The 23,043-nt window shown below is 38.1% G+C and overlaps 1 protein-coding gene across 2 annotated transcripts in view; it reads right to left on the bottom strand.

Moving 5' to 3' along the window:
• The window catches only part of Ntn4 (netrin 4), a 105,542-nt gene that overhangs the window by 80,971 nt on the left and 1,528 nt on the right, over positions 1-23,043 (bottom strand). For both annotated transcript variants that reach the window (XM_005324446.5, XM_021725805.3), the window contains exon 2: positions 20,584-21,113. In XM_005324446.5, the coding sequence (XP_005324503.2) occupies positions 20,584-21,113 (530 nt within the window). The remainder of the gene's footprint in view (positions 1-20,583; positions 21,114-23,043) is intronic.

The raw sequence follows: 23,043 nt of genomic DNA, 5'->3' as shown, positions 1-23,043 counted from the left end.
TCTAATGATTTTTCCCACTCTATATTTTTGGAACTAGCCATTCCTGGACTAAAGTTTAATTTAAAATGTGGGATTAAGGAAAATATAATATTTGATTTATCTCACTTCTACTTGTCATCCTAATACTGGGTAGCATCAAATGTACCCAATGGTGAAAGTACTGATGCCTGCTCTTGTTTGGAGCATATGATGATGCAGTGAAGAATTTTTGAAAAGGTATCAGATGTAGAAATGCCTTTAATAAATAAAAATCACTGCTTTAATAAATAAAATTGATTGGTGTGTAGTCTCTACCTGGACACCTGCCTTGTTCTTGTGGCTGTCCCTTCATTGGATCACAGCCCAACTGGTGAATGCAGCCCAGTTGCTGGGATTCATTGAAAGGCTTCTCAGATGCCAACTGTCTACCTGGGTAATGTCCCAGAGTACGGGTCACCTCCGTGTTTTTTGTTGTTGCTGTTGTTGTCTTATACTTGAGAACTCAGAGGCTCTTAATTGCTGAGCCACATCCCCAGCCCTGTTTTGTATTTTATTTAGAGACAGGGTCTCACTGAGTTGTTTAGGACCTCTCTAAGTTTCTGAGGCTGGCTTTGAACTTGCAATTCTCCTGCCTCAGCCTCCGGAGCTGCTGGGATTATGGGCACACCTTTTTGTTCTTAGCAGCATGCTTGGCCCACAGTTAGGAATCCCTACCTCACTTTGGATCTTCAATATCTCTGGTTGTGTCACTTTATTCAGGAAGTTTTGTTTTGTTTTGTGTTTTGTTTTTGCCATCCCTTTTCACCACAAGTCTAGGTAAGAAATCTCCCTATGTACTACTTCAAGCACCTGTCATTTCTTCCAGACTTAGAATTTACTATGTCTATTTTTTAATTTGTTTAAGTGCTTGTATTTCTCTCTCGACTATGAGCTCATGCGTGCAGGGGACCTTGTCTGCTTACCCGCCAGTGTACAGCCAATGCTTTGGCACATACAGTAAACACAGACCTGTTGAAAACTCATAGTCATGCTTTTATAACGATTTACATTGTACAAAGTGCTTTCATTTTTATTGATCTCATTTCATCATTACAATAAATCTATGCTGTGGTATTATTCATTCCCATCTTCCAGGCAGAGGAACTAGGAAAATGCTAACTAACTTGTTCAGGGTCATCTAACTTGTAAGAGGCTGGGCTTCAGGTTGTTGGAGTTCAAGTTAAGTTCTATTGTTCTATTACAATCTATTTTGTTTGGTTACAGAATACTTGAAGGTATGGAGTAGGTGATCAGGAGAGTGAAATGATCATAATTCCCTTCAGGAGAAATGTGTGGCAGAGGGAAGAGCTGAGCCCGGGAGCTGGAGAGAGAGTGGTAAGGGGAAGAGCAGCCACAAGTGAGGACAGAGACATGAGTGTCAGAATAAGCTCAGAGGTAAAGACTAAGCTGTGGGCACCTCCATGGTTAGAGATCAGAAGGGAGAAGAGCCAGAAAAAAAAAATATAAACAAGGATCAGTGAGCATTGTAGGAAATTAATGAAAATTTATTATCATAGGAGCCCAAAGAAGTGAGAGCACGAAGAAAGAACATGCAATTAACAACTGCAAGTGCAGTTCCGAAGACAGGAAAGAAGACTGTGAGAAGCTTGCTGAGTTTGGCTGGATAGCAGAATACTTCTGAGAGCTTAGAGAGAATAAGGGACAGTTTGTAAAGATTTCAGGAAAGAACATGGAACGAGGAAATGAAAGCAAGAAAGAAGTGATTGAAGAACTTTGGCAGTTTGTTTTTTCATCCTTCAATTGGGAGACAGTTGGGGTGTTTACAGATTTTGGCTATTATGAATAAAAGTTCTATGAACATTCACATAGAGTCATTATGAGAACATAATTTATCTCTTTTACTTGGGAAAGGAATTACCAGGTATGGTAAATTTGTGTTTATTTAATTTTTGTTGTTAGGGATTGAAACCAGGGGTGCTTTACCGCTGAACCACATACCCAGCCCTTTTTTAGTTTTTGTTTTCAGACAGCATCTCCCTAAGTTGCTTAGGGCCTTGCTAAGTTGCTCAGGCTGGCCTGGAAGTTACCATCCTCCCAAGTTGCTGAAATGATAAGAATGCACCACCATGCCCAAGCTAAGTATATATTTATAAGGAGCTACAAGCTTTTGTCTAAAGGTGTACTCTTGTATTTCTACTAGTAATACATGATGATAGTTTTAGTTACTACCCATCCTCTCTAACCTTTGGCATTTCATCAGTCTTCTTAATCTTAGCCTTTATATAGTGAATATGAACAGTATCTCATTGTAATTTTAATTTGCATTTTCCTGTTGATTAATGGTATTGAGCATCTTTTCACGTGTTTGACATACATTTTCTTGGTGATATATCTACTCAAATATTTTGTCCATTTTTTATTCTTTTTACTTCCTATTGAGTTTTTTATGATATATAGATATATATTCAGATCTATGATTCACAAATATTTTTCCCAGTTTGAGGCTTGTTTTTTATTATCTTCACAGTGTTTTAAAAGCAAACTTTAAACATTTTTATGAAGTTCAATTTGTTTTGTGTTTTTGTGTCCCATGTATGAGATTTTTGCTTAATTTAAAGTTTGTATTTTCACCTAGAAGTTTTATAGATTTTAGCTCAAATGTTTAGGTCTAAAGTCCATTTTAGGTGAATTTTTCTATAGGGTGTGAACTAACTGTTAAGGTTCTTTTTTTTTTTTTTAATCTCACATATGGATGTCTAATCTGGTGTGCTTTCTTCATGTTTATTTTGCTTGAGGTTTATTTAGCTTCTTAGATCTGTGGATTCATAGTTTTAATCCAGTTTGGAACATTTTTTCCTTTTATTCAAATATTTTTTGTCCTCTGCTTCTTTTAGACTCCAGTTACATTAATGTTAGAACATTTACTACTGTCCACTGTTCGCTGATAATTCTTTCTACTTAATCCTTTTTTCTCCTGTGCTTCACCAATTTATAATTTCTAATTGTTAGGCCTTCAAGTTCACCAGCTTTTCTTCTGCACTATCTAATCTGCTGTTAATCTCTTGTAGTACACTTTTCACTTCATAAATTGAGTTTTTCATATTTAGAAGTTTTTTTCTTGATCTTTTTCATATATTCCATTTCTCTTTCAACATGTTCATGTTTTCTGAAATATATGGAATATTTCTAATAGCTGCCCAGAGCCTTTGTCAGCCAGCATTGCCAGCTGTGTCATTTATAGATACATTTTTATTAACTGAATTTTCTACTGTGTAGGAGTCATATTTTCATACCTGGTGGTTTTTTTAAAAAAATATTTATTTTTTAGTTGTAGTTGGGCACAATATCTTTATCCCATTCATTCATTTTTACATGGTGCTGAGGATTGAACCCAGGGCTCTACACATGCTAGGTGAGCGCTCTATCACTGAGCCACAATCCCAGCCCACCTGGTGATTTTTGAATGGACATTAGATACTGCAAATTTTATGTTGCTTGCTGGATTTTGATGTATTTCTCTTATAAGGCTTAGACTTTGTTCTGACATGCAATTAATTTACTTGGGATCAGTTTAGTCTTTTGGGGGATTGTTTTACATTTGCTTTAGTATGAATTCAATGTATCCTTTATTCTAGGACTAACTTACCCCACTACTAAGGCTTTCTGAGGACCCAGTGAGATACACACACACACACACACACACACATTCATTCACATAAATAATTTAATGTATATGTCATATATAATTATGTGTAAATAAGTAAATAAATATGAAATTTAAAAATTAACATTTTACCTGAGTGCCATATATAGTTGTCAAATATATTTCGACATTAAAACTAGCTTTCTTATTAAATATTTGTCTGTCTTTGGGGAATTTCCATAATACAAACTTACAGTAGAATGTGCTTTCAATTTTTCATTCAAGAGACTTTATCAGCAGCAACCAAAAGTCCTGATTAAGGTTTTAAAAAAAAAAAAAAAAGATCAAGCTTTAAACACTGTTACCCGGTGGGGAGATCCTGACTACCAAACAAACAGTTTTCAAAGGGACCTCCCAACTTGCCCTAAGCCACAGACAAATATTTGCTGTTACTGTAGTGGTAGGTAGGATAGGGCCACTTTGTCCTTTACATGTAGGAGACCTTGAGGAGAAGTATTAATTACCACTATGAAAAGTTTTCCCAGTGGAGATTAATCTCACATATCTTTTACCATTAAATTCCAGTCTGAAGTATGAGGATTAGTTTCAAGAGTTGAATTAAGGAAGAGAACTGAAAGCTGAATTAGGAGGAAAAACTAATAGAACTAAAGACCAGCAATCAGTCTTTTAAAAGTAAAACACAGGTATTATTTTCTCTACTTTGCCCTACATGCATGAAGTACCATCAGTTTGACTGAAAAAGGTCTAATAGATCTAATTCATATGATTCATAAAGATAGAAAACAGTAAATACTATAAAATTAGTCTACATTGTCTTCTGCTAAGAAGCCATTGGGCTTACTGGATAAGAAAGCTCATGATAGAAATTCTAGATTCACAAGAAAAACTGGCCAACAAATTTAATTATTTTTGCCTCTAAAAATATTTCTTTCTTGGGCTGGGGATGTAGCTCAATGGTAGAGCATAGGTTTAACAAGTGTGAGGCCCTGAGTTTGATTCCCTAGCACACCACACACACATACACACACACACACACACACACACACACACACACACACACAGAGAGAGAGAGAGAGAGAGAGAGAGAGAGAGAGAGAGAGAACAAAATAATAAATAAAAATGTTTCTTTCTAACACATTTTGATTATAAAAAAGATACTTCAAACCTGAATAGATTGCACTTAGTATAAATTCTGATTATGTCTCCCATCATTACAGCCATGTTTATTTTCAAATGATAGCAAAACCATGATCAAATAAGATAAAAATCCTAGGTCTATGTGTTATTAAGCCTTTTAATAGAGGAATAATTTGGGGCTGGGGTTATGGCTCAGTGGTAGAGCGCTTGCCCCGCACGTGCAAGGCTCTGGGTTCAATCCTCAGCACCACAAAAAAATAAATAAATAAAATAAAGTTTAAAAAACTAGAGGAATAATTTATTAATTCAACCATCATTTAATTGAAGAACTACTTTTTGGGAGTCACTATGCTGAGTACTGTAGATACAAAACTGAGTAACAAAAATCAGTTATAGATAAAAGAGATTTAAGTTTTCCCCTAATTCTTGAAAATTAAGCTCTATCAAAAGTGGTATGAGACACAACACAAAATATCTTTAGGAACCAAAAGAGAACATAAGGCTATTTAACCCAAAGTTCTGAGTGCAAGAAGTTTCTCTATGGTAGCTGAGTCCTATCTGTGTTCCACAAGATCCTAAACCTCCATCAAGCAGCATGATTAATTTCTAGATAGTTCTAATTATCAAAAGAGTTCTTTGGCATAAAGCTAGGCTCTGTCCCCTATGACTTCTAACACTGGCCTGGGAGCTCTACAGAATAATTCTATTTTGTCTTCAATATGGAAGTCCTTCAAGTATTTAAAGGCAGTCATCAACTTAACTTTTACTAACGTGTCTCATATCCCATGGTTTCTTGACCATTACCATTCTGGCTGAGAGGCAAATGTCCTCTACTTTATTTAAATGCATAAGCTACTGATGACAATATTTTCTAGCTATTGTTTCCTTTTTGATGTAAAACATTTCTGAATGTTTCTTTTTTCCAATTTTATTCTTTTTTTAAAAAAAATTTAGTTTTAGATGGACACAATACCTTTATTTTATTTATTTATTTTTATGTGGAGCTGAGGATCAAACCCAGTGCCTCACCCATGCAAGATGAGCACTCTCACTGATCCACAACCCCAGCCCCAATTTTATTCTTTTTAATCCGCTTGAATCTCAAAGGTTTTTCGATAGCCTAAGAAATATATTCTGATTTTTTAAAGACTCTCAATATTTGGGAAGCTATTTGGGAAGAAATGGAGCTGACTTATTGGAGATAATGGCGTGGGGGGGGGAAATGTGTTGTTTTTAGATGCACTGGTTTATGTAGCCTCTTGGGCAATTACTTCCAGTCCTGGTGAGGCACAGCTGGAAGACTGAAGCTCCAATGCCATTATCTTGGGAGTCGAGGAAGGGAGGAAAGATTCAACTTTTACATCTGAATTAGAGTGTAATGATATCCTCTACATATTTCCATATCATCTGTCACTGTGTTATTTAGATCATGAGAAAATAATAGCTCTGGTCACATGCCAACTAAATGGACAGGCAGACTGGCCAATGAGACTGAGGTAACGGGTGGAGGTGTGGGAAGGCAGCAGTAGTCTAAATATCTAGTAGTTACAGAATCAGTTCCCTGTCTCCTACTCAGATGAAGTGATGAAGGTGACTGACTGGAAGCTGACCAGGAGACTAAAATGGGCTCTGAGGATGACAGCACCAGGGGCCAGATCCACGTGTAACATAGCAACCTGTAGCCAAGGCGTGCTCCATAGGCTATCCTCACAGCACCTGCCAGGCTGTCTCTAAGTAACTAAATTCTTTATGAAGTTGGCTTTTAAAGGGGGAGGAGAACTAAAAAGAAGCAGAAATAATTCTTCACTGAACTCCTTCCACCTGTGCCTGGTGTGTGTTTTATAAAGTTCTTGGAAAACAGGTGTGTGAGTTCTGGTTACAGTATTTCAAATTGATAATCTTTTAAACATGTTATAAATCCCTGACTAATTTGAACAGGGCCTTAAGAGAGATTTTGAAAAGCATTTTATTTTAAAAGTCCATAAATCTTAATGACAAACCACAGAGTATCTACACTTAACAAAAGAACAAGGCGAGTCCAGATAGGGAACCCAAAGGAGGGCCCAGCACCTAACTGCCTTGCTCTCTCCAAGTTCACTACAGAGCAACCTCTTAATAGAATCACTTGGAAATTCCTTCATGAATCTGAAATACCAACAAGATGTAGGTGGATACATTTCTTTCAGTTTTGATAAGACATTTTACTTTAAGCTCATACTTTTATCTTAGGGTAACACCGCCATCTAAGAATGTCTTTAGAAGCTTAGTTCCTTATCTTGTACTTGGCATTCATAATATAATATCAAAAGAATCTGTAAAGTCACAATAGATAGGTTGACCTAAATAGGGATTGTAGAGACATGTATTGTCGTTTTACATCTGATTTTTTTTCATTTTTCTCTAAATCTGTTACTGCCTAAGGTGGCTGGTCCATTGCTTTAATACAAACTATGTAATTTTTAAACTATTTTTTAGTTGTAGTTGGACACAATACCTTTATTTATTTATTTTTATGTGGTGCTGAGGATTGAACCCAAGGCCTCGGGCGTGCTAGGCGAGCGCTCTACCGCTGAGCCACAACCCAAGCCCCCAAAACTATGTAATTCTTTATATAATATTATTGACTTAAATTGATGCTGTTCTCTAACTAAATCTGTGTCTGAAAAGGCTAAATAAAAAAGGTAGCTCTTTGGTGCTCTTAGAAACATGGACAGACAACCAAAGTTAGTACAAGAAGTGTCTAACTTACAACTGTTTCATGTTCCAAAAATGTATTGTGGGTCAACTGTGTGAGCTTTAGAATGCATTTTAGGTCTATTTCATTTACTGTTATATCGCCAGAGCCTGGTACAGTGGTAGACACATAGATAGCCCCCACATATTTACTGGATGAATACATGAACTAGCCCCAAATGTCATCTTCATTAATAACATAATAGAATTACAATATTAATTAGCACTTACATGGCACTTTGCATTTATAAAATATGTGCCTTATCTAGGCTGGGGTTGTGACTCAGTGGCAGAGTGCATGCCTCGCGCATGTGAGGCACTGGGTTTGATCTTCAGCACCACATAAAAATAAGTAAACAAAATAAAAGATATTGTGTTTATCTATAACTAAAAAATACAAAATATATTTTTAAAATATGTGCCTTATCTTAGTCTTTCTCACAGTGACTCAATTTAAAAATGAAGATCCTAATGTTTCTAGAATAAAAAGCCAGCCACTTAGGCTGCATTGAGGTTCAAGTTGCGAGCTGGAACTGAGCAGCTGTAATGGATGTGGAGAACTCATGTAAGAGCCAGAACTGCCAGAAACTGGATGGACCAGAAGTCCAACTCCCATCCTCATACGGCTGCCACAGGGCATCTGGCAATATTACAAAATATGGATAAAATGTCATCCATGAATACAAAGTAGAGATTTGGAGAGTAGGGACCTGGTAGGTGGGGCACTTAGGGACTTCCTTATGTTTGTTCATGAAGAAGAGAAGCTCCTTTTGCAAAATAGCAAGAAATATGATCTCCCCTATGTAGTTACCCCACATCTGAGGGTGCCTGCTTGGCTAGCGGAAAGACTAACTGACCTGGCTCTGCAGTACTTAACACAGCTCTCAGCTATTGGAATAGCTGGATGTAAAGGATTTTCTTAAGTCAGATTGTATGCATTCAGAGTTGAATGGGACAGGAAAGGTCCTGAGACAAACCTCTGATTCAGCACATGATTCTTTCTATAACATTTCTCATTGTGGATCATTTGGCCTTTGCTGAAACATTTCATGGAGCAAGAAAATGGAGAGAGTTCACTTGTCTTTGGGCACATCCAGATTTTAAGAAAGTCTTTCTATGGTCATACTCTTGCCTTCTGAAAAGCATCAGAGTCCATTTAATCCCTCTTCAAACATCTAAAGAATGCTAGCAATTCCTGAACATCCATAAATCCTCTCTCATAGGCGAAATATCCCAAGTTAATTGTTCATTATATAACAAGGCTCCTAATTGATCTCACCAATTCTGCTCAGCTTTCTCCAAATAGAAATATCTTGACCTGAGCATAATATTCTAGCAATGCATTGAATGAAACAGAGGACAGGAGGACTATTTTCTCCTTTGTTTAGAACATTGTTTGGCTCATGTTGTGCATTAGCTTTTTTGGCAGTCATGATGTATTGTTGACGCATATTGCAATCAGTCAATACTACCCTCAGGTTATTTTCTCATGACCACTTAATAAGTCACACCTCTCTAGTGGTAGGTAGTACAGCTGATTTTTGAAAAGATAAATTTATACCATTATTATCTCATAAGTTTTGCCCAAGGATATTTCACACTGACCCCTACCATTTTGTTATCCCCACTCAAAAGAACTGTTGATGGATCTCCACTTCCCACAGACCTTGAGCCTCCAGGGTCAGCTCATCTCCTGGCCTCTCTCTTCCACAATACCCACCACACCACACTCCCCAACCATTCTGATGCTTGACCTTCCTTATTCATGTGCACTTTCCTTGGAATTCCCTTCTCCAATTTTTAAGTGTAATCCATCCTTTAAGAGACAGCGATTTTAAAAGTCCAAATCAGACTGTGAACTCCTTAAAAATAGGAATATACTGTAATGGAATGCAGGTAATAGGGAAAAGACATAGCTTAGAATTTTTTTTTTGCAAAAAAAATTGTTGCATATTTTGGCAAAGAAAATGATATAAACCTCCTTCTCCTAAGAAAGTTTCTCCACAACTAGTTTCTCCTCCAAACTCTAGAAAAGCAAGTTAGAAATAGCGGTTCTTTAGGAGAGAGAGTAACAGGCTTGGCAGTTTATCTGAGAGAATCAAATAGCAGCACAATTCTGTCGAGAGATAAGGTCATAGGCAATTGTTTTTCAGAATCACAAAACAACCACTCTTATAGCCAGTGCAGCACCATGGCAAGGAGCAGGGCTTTCAACCCTGCAGAAGTACCGTACAAAGCACCCTTCCCAATCACCCCATGATATTGATGAAAAATTAAGTGAATCCCTGAGTGAATCTTTATATGCTCCTTATGCTGTTTTCAAAGAGGTGATGAAAGATTCGTGCCTTTCATCCAAACAGCAGCCCTTTGAGCCAGGCCTCTCAGATTAGGGATAGAGCCTGTGCTTTGGGGTTGCAGAGGATGGGATTCATGATGTCATTATATGCATCAATTGTCTGCCTAAGAATCTGTCATTCTGGTTTATGAGACACTTGACAGACTGTCTCTCCAGCATACTATTTGTTGTGACTGAATATCTGATACTCTGCCATAAAAGTGCTTTAAATCACAAAAAAAAGCAATGAAAAGTTGTCATCAATAATAATAATAACAATGGTGATGCCTCAGAGTGCATTTATTTGATTCCTTCTATTTAGTATGTCACATAGCTTGTTAGAAGCCAAGATCATTTTTCTCAAGGTATGGTCTGCACCTCCTTAAGGAGCTCACTAAAGAGGGGATAAATGCTACGATAGAGGTGAACATAGGGTACTAGGGGTGCACATATGTGATGTACTTGCATGGTTCGCCTAACTCATAATTTTGGTAAGAGGTGAAGTTTAAGCAAAGGCCCCAAGGATGAATAGGAATCATCTAGTCATTTATCCATCCATCTATCCACCCAAACATCCATCCATTCATCCATCCAAAGAATATTTGATTCATACCTTAGCTAAGTGAAAGAACTTGGGAGAAGGGATTGGAAGAGAAGAGTCTCTCAAGCCAAGGAACCACGAGTCAGAGGGTGAGAGAGAGCTTGGCAGCTTGGAGTGATATCAGTAATTCCACAGACATAGCTGGAAACTAGAACCTAGGAGACAATGGTGAGAGATGAACCAGGGGGGACTTAGTAAGGGACTAATTCTCCTCCAGGAAGTGACATTTTGCATCTAAAAAGATCCAAGTGCAATGTAGAGAACAGACTGAGAGTGAGTAAAACAGAACAGAGAGAAGACACAGGACACATTGTAATCCCGTGTTCAGATGAAATGAAAGGCTGGTCTGCACTAGGGTAGAAGCCCACACACTCAAGGGTCACTTGAGAAGCAGAGTGGGTTAAGACCTGCTGAATATTAGAAGCTAGTTGGAGGAGAGAAAGAAATTGGGAATTGGGCTGGGGATGTGGCTTAAGTGGTAGCGCGCTTACCTGGCAATGCGTGCCCCCCGGGTTCGATCCTCAGCACCACATACAAAGATGTTGTATCCGCCAAAAAATAAAAAATATTAAAATTCTCTCTCTCTCTCTCTCTCTCTCTTAAAAAAAAAGAAATTGAGAATAACAGTTTTTCTTCTCGATGGGTCTCTCTGTGTTGGATAGTAATGCCGTTTTTTACAGGTTTTATTTCTTCTGTGAGATAGGCGAGTTCTTTAGCTGAGAGTGAGTAGGGACTGAGAAGGGTCTTAGAGGAGGAAAACATGGAAAAGGATCATTGCAGGAAAGGGCTGAGGAAAAAAGGATTTCTGTGGGAAGTTTGAGGGCCAAATTTACAGTGGGAAAACATAGACTTGTAGAGGAATCTCAGTGCAATTGTGTTATTTCCCCCCAAAGAGTTCCACTGTCCAACTAAAGGAGCAAGGACCCCAATGGAATTGAAAGAACTGTTGGAAGATTCTAGAGAGAAAACCAAGGGGCCAGGTTTAGTAGACAAACAGAGGCAGATAAATAGGAGCTGAGAAGAGAAAATCAGTAGTCTACTGTGACATAACTAGAAGCGAAAACCAGAAAGAAAAATGGCTAGAAGTAAAAACCAGGAATTAATAGAGCACATGGGATGATGAACTCAGGGGTACTCTGCCACTGAGCCGCTGGGATTACAGGCATGCACCACTGCACCTGGCTCACCTGTGTTTTGTCTTTGCAAAACTATATCTTTGCATTACAACCCCTTTCCTCAGGAAGGACCTTCCAGTGGCTGGATTTTCTTCTGAAGTTTGATAGTCATTACAGAAAGAACTGTTGTTACAAAAGGGTGAGTTTTGCACACCGTGGGTGTGTTAGGAAGGAAACAAAAAAGGAGAGGGTTATGGAGAGCAATGCCTATCTCTTCCGATGTAGCCCTGGTTTGAGGTGTCCGTCATTTACCTTTAGCTTTGCTTTTCGTATTTATTTATTAGTGCTGGGGACTGAATCCAGGGTGTGCTCTACCACTGAACCACATACCTCAGCCCTCCCTTTAGTTATTATTTGGAGGTAGAAGTGGGGTGAGGGGACATAAAATATGAGAGAAACGTAGGAATCAATAAAGTAGACTAAGCAGTACAAGAGAGTGATCACATTTTCTCTTTTCAATTCATTTTAAAACAGAGAAGCCTTTTTTCAGTAGCAGCCAAGAGACACAATGTTAGCACAAATGAACATGATGTCATGTAGAAAGCATTTGAATATTTTTCATAATTACTTTTTTGTCTTAGGATCTGTGATTATGAGATATAAAGCAACATCAGCAAACATTGTCGAGGCCTGAGAAGACTTCTGCTCTTCTGCCAGTTGCAGGAAAGTGAGCAAGAGAGAAATAGGATATAGGAAGAAGAGTAATGTTTTGCTTTTTTGCTCATTAGCGAGAGAAATCATCCAGGGAAAGAATTTGTGTCCTAGAGATAAAATGAGATGCATGCAAAATGCCCAGCATAGAAACTGGCACATTCTAAAGGAAGCTTTAATTAAGTGTTGGTTTTCTGTTCTCCTTAACAGGGCAATTCAACATCAATATATTCAACATTAATTTGAACATTCATAAAGTTGTTTTTTAAAATCTGCATGTGAATTGAAATTCTGAAAATGTAAACACTTCTACTTAAATAGGATTAATTGTCTAGTCCCTATGCCTTAGGTAGATGCCCTTCAACATCACATTCTGCAAATCAAATTTTACAACACATTAAGCAGAAAAATGTGTACAATGCTGTTTTAACTTAATTTCCCAAACAGTGATGGCCCAGGAACATTCCAAAAATCTGCTCCTGTGACTGGAATTTTGAGAGTCCAAAGAAGGACGAAAATTTGGATGAATCAAGATGGAATACAATATGAGACCCTGGACAGCTGCAGGTCCCTGAAATTAGCATTCCTCTTTCAGCATGGGGTTTTCAAAGACTTCTTCCTCCAATCTAGCATTCTAACTATGATTCTCCTTCCCTTTTCTATCCTCATTGGTTATCAAGTAATGGTTTCCATTCTCTTGGCTGGTTTTGCTTCCTCTTTTGAAAACCTAAGGTTGCTCCTCCCAACTTCTCTCTCACTTGTCATTTTAGAATTTACACCCACCATTCTGACTGTGTTAATTTAATGGTATCCAATTCACAATATGTTGCTTAGTTAAGTAACAGTTGAACCCATGAATTAATAAGACTGGTTTTTGTATATGCCTTGGGATTTTCAAAAGTGTTTTTCAGAAATGGCAGCCTCAATGGACAAAGTTTAATCCCCTCTGGGCTCAGTTTTCAGACCTTCCTCTTTTCTATCCACACCCACTCCTTGCATGATCTCATCCAGTTTCATAGCTTTAAATAACATCTCTACACTGATGACTCCCAAATTTATGTACTTGGTCCAGACTTCTCTGGACTCTAACCTTACAGATCGAACTGTCTCCTCAGTATCTCCCATTGAATATCTAAAAGGCAGCTCACACTTAAGGATCAGTACTTAGTAGAGTAACATTCAATACAGTTAATAAACAGCAATATTATTTTATAGTTACTTTCATATAATTCAACAAATGTATTTAGGACATTTACTCCTTATAGGGATCTGTACTGGGTACAGAAGTTGTGGGGGGGCTGGAAGCCACAGAGCAAATTCAAGGAGGACAGTGTCCCTCAAGGAGTGAACAGTCTGGGAGCAGAAGACATAGGAGACATGGCAGAATAGCTATGTGTGAGCTGCATGGTGTACAGAGTAGAGAGATCATCCTCCCTGAATTTTCAGACACTTAAGATTACTGACCACAGGCAATCACTTCCACATCATCTGACCTGATTCATCCTCCTCATCTTCCAGAGCCTCATCCTTAGAACCTCTATCCTAGGTTTTTGGGGTTCTCCATTCCTTGGAGCTGCCTCATATGCCCATATAGACCTGACTTCCAAGTGCCCGCTCCTCATCTGTTCTTCATCGTCGGGCTTTAGTTTTTCAATGAGTCATTACAATAATTCAACATTTTATCACCTAATTTCCTAAAGTTTCCAGATTATTTTAACCAAATATTGGCAAAGTAAAACCATCAAATAGACCAAAATGCAAAGCAAATAAATGCTAAAAAGACATTTTTCAAAATAGCTAGCAAGGAAGGAAATTATTTTGTTGGTGGAAAGATCCACCCTTTGAAATCAATAAACCAAGCTATTGATTGATTGGGCATCTGGGTTTGTTCTCATTTTTATATACGTTCTTTAAATAATCTTAACTAATAGCCACATGGGTTTTATTTAAACTAAAGGCATTTTTTTTGGGGGGGGAATAGGCTGCTATAAATCTTAAGCCCCATCCCTAAAGAAAGGAAATAGCACTGTGGTATGTTTAATCAAAATATATAAGTATACACAACATTTTCATTTTCAAGTAAATTCAACAAAATTATATCTGAGACTATGTTTCAAGATGATACATTGATATAGCTAACTTAGAAAACTACTTAAAGCAGTTACTGGCTTGATGAAAAGTATTAATTCCTCTTCCCTCAGAATACAAGCCAATCAAAAAGCATGCTAAATGTTTCTAAAGAACTGCACATTCATTATCATGTAGCTTATTTTAAACAATATCAGGTATCATTAAGTGCACATTGTCTTCACTAATGTAAGAAAATATTAACTTTATTATAAAAAAATACATGCAGCTTTATCACAAATTATCAATTAAACTATAAGCATATTCAACTCAAAACCATCACCAGAGCAATTTAGGTTTTCTTTTTTTTCTTTCTTTTTGCAGTTTGTGGTTATAATAAAGCCTAATCATATAAATAATTTCCATGTAGTTCCTTATCCCAAAGCTCATTGCTTATTTAACTCTGAATTACTCTCAATCACTGTTTCCCTTCCTTTTTTCTGTAACATGGAGTTAATGTTGCTCCCTAACCAGTGAGGGTCCTGTGAGGAGAAGGGTGCAGTGCATCCTACCAGACACGTGGGAAGGCGTCAGCAGATACCAGTCATGTCATGACTTTTAACTGTTGCTGTAGCCCCACTCCAGGAAGCAAAGAAAATGAGTAGTTAACCAAAGAGTGGTGCTTAGAAAGCATTCCTACTCTTTATCTTTAAAGTTTTAAAAATTCTAAGTATAATTTAACATATATACATATGTATAAACCTGATTAAGTTGTTTTCCATTTTCTGCATACTTGTGCCAGACTGAAACACAGAGACTAATAAATGCTTGGATCTTGAGAGGCATATTATCCATACAACATTTGGAGTATATTCATCATGTCTACTCTCATATTATTTAATAAATCAGCCCATAAATTATGATGTTTACTCTTTTACTCAGCAGGTTGTAAGGACTGTGAAAGAAAGGAACGTATGTAGTTTTTGTATCTTCCATCTTAATTGCCTTGGCGCAAAGAAATTTCCACTTAGTATGCTTAATGGAAATAGCACTGGCTGGAATTCAGAAAATGAAGACTTCAGTTAAGTAACTATAGACAAGTCATTTACACTCTCTTTAGGCCTCAGATTACTCATGAGTAATCTTCTTTTCCATGGATGACATTTAGATTCCTTTTCATATGCTCTTATTCTAAGACACACTAGCAACACCGATTCTGCTCATTAGTAAACACTAGCAAAATTGATTTGGACCACTGTATCTCATATTAAGTTATATCCAACTTAATTTTCCCATATCTATAGGTTAAAAGAAATATAACCCTTACTTATAGATATTATTCACTCATGAAAACTTGGCAGGAACTCCAAGTTCATGTCACTATTCTGTCAAACACAAATCCTTCAGTATATATTTAAAATGGTAAACTATTCCCTGCTGGCGTTCCCATCCCCTCCCCTGTTTCATTCCCCCCTCATCATTTATCACAATCTTGCACACAGTATATTTCATTTTTTTCTCTATTTTCCTATATCTCCCCATGAAGAATGTAAGTTTTATCAAGACAGGGATGTTTATGTTCGGTTTACTGCTATATCCCTAGAACCTGGAGTTGGATCTGAAAAAATAACTCAAAAATTATTTGAATGGGTGAGTAAACATCATTTAAGATCCCTTACTAATTGCCCTGCCCTAAACCATAGCTTATCTGATATTACTACCAACTCAGCTTTTCCAATTAATTGGGATTTCTGAACCTCATCCCCTGCCCTAGACCTATTCATTTCTCCCTCTCTGTCCTTGCTTTTCATATCATCCACCCATAGTTTCATTCAGTTGCATATTTGATTGCCTATGTGATCCAAGTCATGTGCTCAGTGCTGGGTAGCAGAGGCAAATAAGACTGACAGATCCCTTAGCCTCTTTAACAATCCTTATCTGTTCAAGGATTACTTGGAGGCCAGCTACTTCCTCCTCTCTTGACTTCTCTCACTGCCGCCTCTGACCTTATCGTCCTCCTTTTGAATGTTATATATTTCTCATACCCTAGAGAAGAGGTTGATTGAGTGCTTGTAATAGTGAGTTAATGAGAGCAGGGAGTGAATGAAGCTCACTTTCAACAAGATGATACCTATATCACTTTAGAGTTGCTTTTGGTCCCTGGAACAGATGCAGTTTTTTGAATGATAATGGAAATTCCAGTTCCATAAGTCCTGACTGTGTGGGGGCCTAAAATGGTTTCCGGAATCTCCCCAATTTCCTGTATTTTCTGTACCCTGTAGTGATCTCAGGGTGCTTCTTTGCATCCTGAAAGAGCCTCATGAATCCATCATCTTTAGCTTCAAGGTTATTATTACCTACTGCTTCACCTAAATTGGAGACTAAGCCCCCAAGTGACAGAGTCTGGAAGTAAAACCCTGCCAAGCCCAAGCTGTCTTTTCCTTATGCCAAGGCTTTGGGAGCACTTAATGCCTCCATCGCAGAATTTTCCACATTGTGCTCTGTGGTTTTCTAGAGCTCTGAAAGTTAACTGGGGTTTGGCAAAAAGAGGGTCCCATGGCCAAACAAGTTTGGGAATTCCACACTCTATTTCTTTCTCTTGGGGGTACAGGGTTAAGTCATAAGAATATTTGTGTATTTATCAACGTTTAACTTCGTTAAACTCAGTTGCTATGATTTGAATGTATACCCCAAAAGTTCATGTGTTGGTAACTTAATCCCCAGATTCATATGTTGATGGTATTTGGAGATGAGGACTTCGGGAGGTAATTAGAATTATGTGAAGATGACTGAGTTAGTAGCTTTATAAGAAGAGAAAGAGAGATCCAAGCTAGCAAGTTTGCTGTCTAACCATGTGATGCCCTCCACCCTGTTAGGATACAGCCCAAGATATGCAGATTGAATGTCGGTGGTATGCTCTTGGACTCCCTAGCCTCCAGAACCATGAGCCAAATAAACTTTTATTCTTCATAAGTTTCCCAGGCTCGTGTATTTCGTTATAGCAAAAGAAAATAGATTAAGACACCAGTTGGTGTTTCCCAGCCTAATCCAACCACAGGACCCTTTTATACTAGACCATCACCAATGTCTCGAAGTTTATTACTTCTCAGGAGAAAACCGTTCAGCAGATTCTTTTTTATCTTGATGTCATATCCAAATGAATAGCAACAAATGGCTTTGAGAGACTGAGAGAAGGGAAGATGTGCATACCTCTCCCTGAAAGCAGTTCTGGGGGGTGGTCAATAATTGAGGGAGAATGTAGTTTAATGGAACAAATATTCGCCTTCAGGTCAGAATAGTGTGACATAGTCCTAGCTCTGTCCCATAACTCACTGCATATTGTTAAGCAAATCACTTTACCTTTGAGCCTCAGTCTGGTCTCCTGGGAAGTTGATGTGTTTTTGGATATAACCACGCCCCATTCTTTGAAACTGCTGACCAGTTTAGGGAGTTCGTGTTTAACTTTGGTTTAAAAAATTATCTGGGGCTGGGGTATAGCTTAGTGGTAGAGCAATGCCTAAATGTACAAGTCCCTGGGTTCAATCTCCAGCACTACAAATAGAAAAAAGAAAAGAAAAGAAAAAGTACTCTTCTATGTGGATTTTTGTGCCTATAATTTTAAAGTCCTCTTTGAGAAGGTTGGTTGCTTTAGCTCTGTTGATGGAGGCATCTGTTCTTCAGACATGAAGCTAGAGGATCTCAAAACCCAAAGCCAAAACAGTACTTTCGAATGAACACAGGAAACAAATTATATCTGGGAATACTTATGTTAGCCTGAATAGTAGCATAATACCCACAGAAGTTGTAAGAAGTCTTACTTAGAATGCAGGAAGAAACAGGTCTGTTATAAACAAGGAATAAATAAAAATTGATGAATTGGCTTATTTTTCTGAGAACTGAATTTCCAAAGATAGAGATTGACGCTATAAAGTTGTAACTGCAAAATGATGTAGCTCAGCACTACTTTATATTCTAAAATAACAGAAGACAGGTTATAGTCCTTTCTGGGGAGGATAATTATAATTATCTTGGAGGAAGTCTTTCTGAAAAAGATGAGTTCACAAATCTGTTCTCTGAAGGGAAGAAATTCTATGACTTAATGTAGACTTGCAAATATGCTCTAGGGGGAATTAAGTTGCACTTAATGTTTTTCTTGCCCCTAAAATATAAGACTGCTGAATTAACAGCAGCAATTAAAAACATTTACAGGGGCTGGGGATGTGGCTCAAGCAGTAGCACGCTCGCCTGGTACGCATGTGGCCCTGGGTTGGATCCTCAGCACCACATACAAACAAAGATGTTGTGTCTGCCGGAAAAAAAAAAAAATTCTCTCTCTCTCTCTCTTAAAAAAAAATTACAAACTGGATAAAACCAGCATCTGTACATTGAAATAACTAACATAAATTGTAATCGCTGTTTGCTTGGAATTTGATGCAAACATTGATGACAATAAGTCAGATTTTGTTGCCACTATAGGTCAGGTAACTTACTTTAATCACCTCTAAGTAACTGCTAAAGCGCTGTAATCAATTCAATGTGATATTTGCTAAGGGAGTGTTGCCTGCCATCTGGTTACTAAAACTGTATTTTTGCTACTTCATAGATGCACATGACCCAGTAGCACTGAGATGGAAGGAGCTGATAGGAGCCCATGGATCAATTCCAAAGCAATCTGAGAGTTAAAGCCATTTGTTTGTTTTCAACACAAAGTGTTCTCCACATAAGAAAGCAATGAGTCGGAACTTATCTCTTTCCTGTCCTGATACCTTTAAAAACATCCATCATAATAGGGTGTAAAGGAGCTTACAATATTAAGAGAACCTTAGGGACCATGAAGAAGAATGACACAATTGGTGTGCTGCCTGCCCTGGGTCCTACTTGGTTCTGGGGCCAGAAGCCCTATTCTTGTGGTCCCTTCAGAAGAACAAGTAGGTAAACAACATGTTGGAAGTCCCTTATGGAGAATAGTGGGAGAAGTTCCCAGAGCAATCTTTTCATCAGGCCCTGGTAAACAGAGTGCCCCACCAACCCAAAGGCAGAATTAGCACCAACTACAGTGCCTGACACATAGCAGAACTCAATAAATTTTTATTAAATAAAGCCATCTGGGAAGTTTGTGACTAATTATATAAAGGGCTGCTAGATGTGTGCTTTGGTGTTTGTAGCCATTGTAATATGTACTCTGGGTGTATGACACCTGGTCTGCTTTCTCAACCTTCCTATTATTGACATGTTGAGGTACATAATTCTTTGTTGGGTGTAAAGGAAGGAATGCTGTCTTACACATTGTTAGCAGCCTCCCTGGCTCCTAACCACTTGAAGCCAGTAATGTCCTCCCTCCCAAATGTTTCTAGACATTGCCAAGTGTCCTAATATCCATGGATGAAGGTGACATCACCCTTAGTCAAGAACCACTTACTTATTCTGAATATTCATGATATGTTTCAGAATTAGAATGATAATCCTCTCTCTTCTCTTTAATCTGTTTTCATCCAGTTTTCTCTGAATGTTTTCACATATATGGCAGCATCTAGGTACCCCCTTAGGAAAGGAAAATATTAGAGAGAAAATATTCCATGCAACAATTGGACCAGGAGCTAAAGAGACTGTTTTGCACAATGTGAATGAGCTGGTCTTGAACCCAGGGTAGACCCAACTCCCTAAGATGGAACAGATGTTGTCCGTAAACCCCAAGGGAAACTTGCATCTTAAACTATCTTCATTTGTTTGCTACGCACTTTTGGAATCTTAACAGTAAAACTCCACTGTCACACAGAAGTATCCTTCTGGGCAACAGATTTTTTTTTCCTCTGTTGGCTTTGTTTTTATTTATTTCCTATTTATGTTAACAGTATCAGGAAAGTACCAGTGTGGACTCCAGGAACAGGCTGTCTTGGTAACTCCTTCCCCCTTCAGTAACACATGTAATCCTGCCAACTGAAGAAACCATTAGCCTTTTAGATCTCTAAAGCAGAGCATGTGCCTACTCTTTCTTAAAATGAAAAAAAAAAATAGAATCTTAGAATTCTGTCTTAAACACAGCCAGTGGGCAACCTGCTTGGAAATGACTACACATCCATATCCAAGGATGGGAAATAATTTATGACAAATAAAGCTCATGAAAAATTCTAATTTCATTCATGTTGCTACAAGTATAGCTTCATGCTTTAAAAAAATGTGGGCTGGTAACATTTTTCTACCTTACTTTACTTACAGCGTAGAGTTAAACAGGTGCCCTTACCTCTCCTCCAGTGCATGGGAAGGGATTGGAGTATCTAGAGGTGCAGATAGCTCCCTTCTTGACAACATCATCTTCCAGGCCAAACGTAGCTGAGCAGTTAGTGGCAAAGTACTTGTAAGGCTTCCATGTCTTTCCAAAGTCCTGGGACCGTTCCAGCACCATGGCTGCAGGCCTGGGGGACTTGAACACCATAATTAGGTGAGTGAAGTAGAATTCAGCTTCCAGGTCTAACTGGATCTTTTCTCTGTGCACATTCTCTGCAGACTGCCACCACGTGCGGGGGAACCTGAAGGACGAGTCTGCCATGGCAGATGGCAGATGAGCCAGGTGAGGGTGGGCAGCATTGCACTTGTCACATTTGGGCTGCCTGCAAGTGAGATCTGCATTCTCGCTGTAAAAGCAGTACAGTTCAGTGGCATTCTGACCGCAGGTGGTGTCTGCCCAGAGTTTTCTCCCTAAGGCCAAATTCCCCATCCGAGGGTTGCAGGCTTTTTCACAGCGGGAACTGGCTCCAGCTACTCCACTCAGTCCTGAGGAGGGGAAAGCACATGTCATTAGGAAAGCTCTTCTGTTTACCTGGTTTAGCAGCCAAGGTATCCCCAAAGAACTTGACACTTTCTCTAATGGGCTGATTTGATCATGAACATAGGTCTGTACACATACACATTTGTGTATCCAAGTGTTTGATTTTTATGTTCAGTTATAAAATTCACATAAGAGAAAATTTCATGTAGAGTGAGGGAAAATGCAAACACTGGGATGAAGAATATTGGCCTAATATTTTTGAGAACTTTGTTTCATAAATATTCTATATTTTTGAAATATAATTTTTTAAAGTCATGACTGAAATTATAGCCCCCAAACCCATTCTTTCAAGATCACCTAGTCTTTCAAATATAATTTGAGTCCTTAGCAATTATCTAACATGTTTATTATAAAAGTGCATTTAGGGGCTGGGGTTGTGGCTCAGAGCTAGAGCACTTGCTTAGCATGCGTGGGACACTGGGTTGAATCCTCAGCACCACATAAAAATAAAAAAAGGTAGTGTGTTCACCTATAACTAAAAAATAAATGTTTAAATAAAAGGAGTGCATTTAGGAGGAAATGCAGAATTCTACTTTCTTTATATTTTTAAGCCAATGAAAAGATAAATTCCCTAGGAAAAGCAATATGCGATATTTAATAAACATGTAATAATACAATAGGACCTCACTGAGGGAGGCAAAGCCAGAAACCACTGGATGGCAAATGTGCAAAATCCATTTCTAATACTAAGTAAATATAACCATGAAAAAACCCTCCAAACTGCCAAATGACAGGAAAGCTTATTTTACATGTTCTCTGCCTCTTGAGTGCCTCTACCTATGACAGGTTACATAGCAGTTACCTGTTTGCTTAACAAGAGAATGTTTACACTCTGGCAGCCACTAACACATCTTTAACTATTGACTGTGAACTAAAACACCTTCTTAAAGAAACACACTCTTCCCCCCAAAGGTCCAAGAGACCTTAATGTTTCAAAATTACTTAAAATAATAAACATTATCCACTTATTAACATCCAGACTACAATATAATCCTTTAATTTGGGTCTGTCATTTTAATTATGAATACTTTTAAGCAAAATCACCTATTTTAAAAGCTAAAACAGAGAGGAAAAGAAGGAAAAAGAAATCAAACCCCAAATTCTGGCTAATTGAACGTTTCTGCTTAAAAGGGAGCACTTCTGAACTGTTATCACTGTGGTATTGAAGAGAGCCAAATGACAGCTTTGGCTGAAAAGGAGATGGAGATGTTTCAAAGCTGATTGACAATCATCAGCCCCATGTAGTCTTGCAACCAAAATAAAGGGCTTCCTTAGGCATTATTTTCTAAATGTCAAATTAAAGTGTATACTATGCCTGGCTCTATTTGCCATTGTTCTGATTAGCTGAAGCAACAGTTGCTTGTGGCCAGAATCACACAAACACACGGTGTGCTATGACTCACCTGTAAAGCATTTCGGGGGAAAATCATATACTGCCTGTACAAGTATTTTTGACTTGAAACACTTGCCTTGTGATATTTATTTACAACCTCTTGAATGCTTGCATGTTTTTGCCATAACATGGTTTGAAAAGGGAAAATCTTGTTGAAGTTCACTTTTTGGTTGGAGGAGCATATGTTAGTGCACATAAGGGTGTATAAGCAAGAAAAATTAAAGAAAGAACAGACCTTTAACAGTTCCTGGGGCGTGCTAAATAATTTGTAAATGCCCTACATTAATAAGTCTAGAAAAGATTTGATAATAAATAATAATAATCAGTGAGTAAAATACTTGGAGATTACTAAAAAAGTGACTCTCCAAGTACACCGGGGATGCTTCTCTGACTGACTGCTTTAGGGGTGTGGACTCTAAAGCCTGCATTTTATCAGGTCCCAGAGGTTCTGGGAGGAGAGTGGAAGTTGCTAAGGGAAGAGA

Source organism: Ictidomys tridecemlineatus, chromosome 6, assembly GCF_052094955.1.
Source record: "Ictidomys tridecemlineatus isolate mIctTri1 chromosome 6, mIctTri1.hap1, whole genome shotgun sequence".
NCBI lineage: Eukaryota > Metazoa > Chordata > Mammalia > Rodentia > Sciuridae > Ictidomys > Ictidomys tridecemlineatus.
Note: the sequence above shows the minus strand (reverse complement) of the source record. Positions and strands in the feature narration are given on the sequence as shown.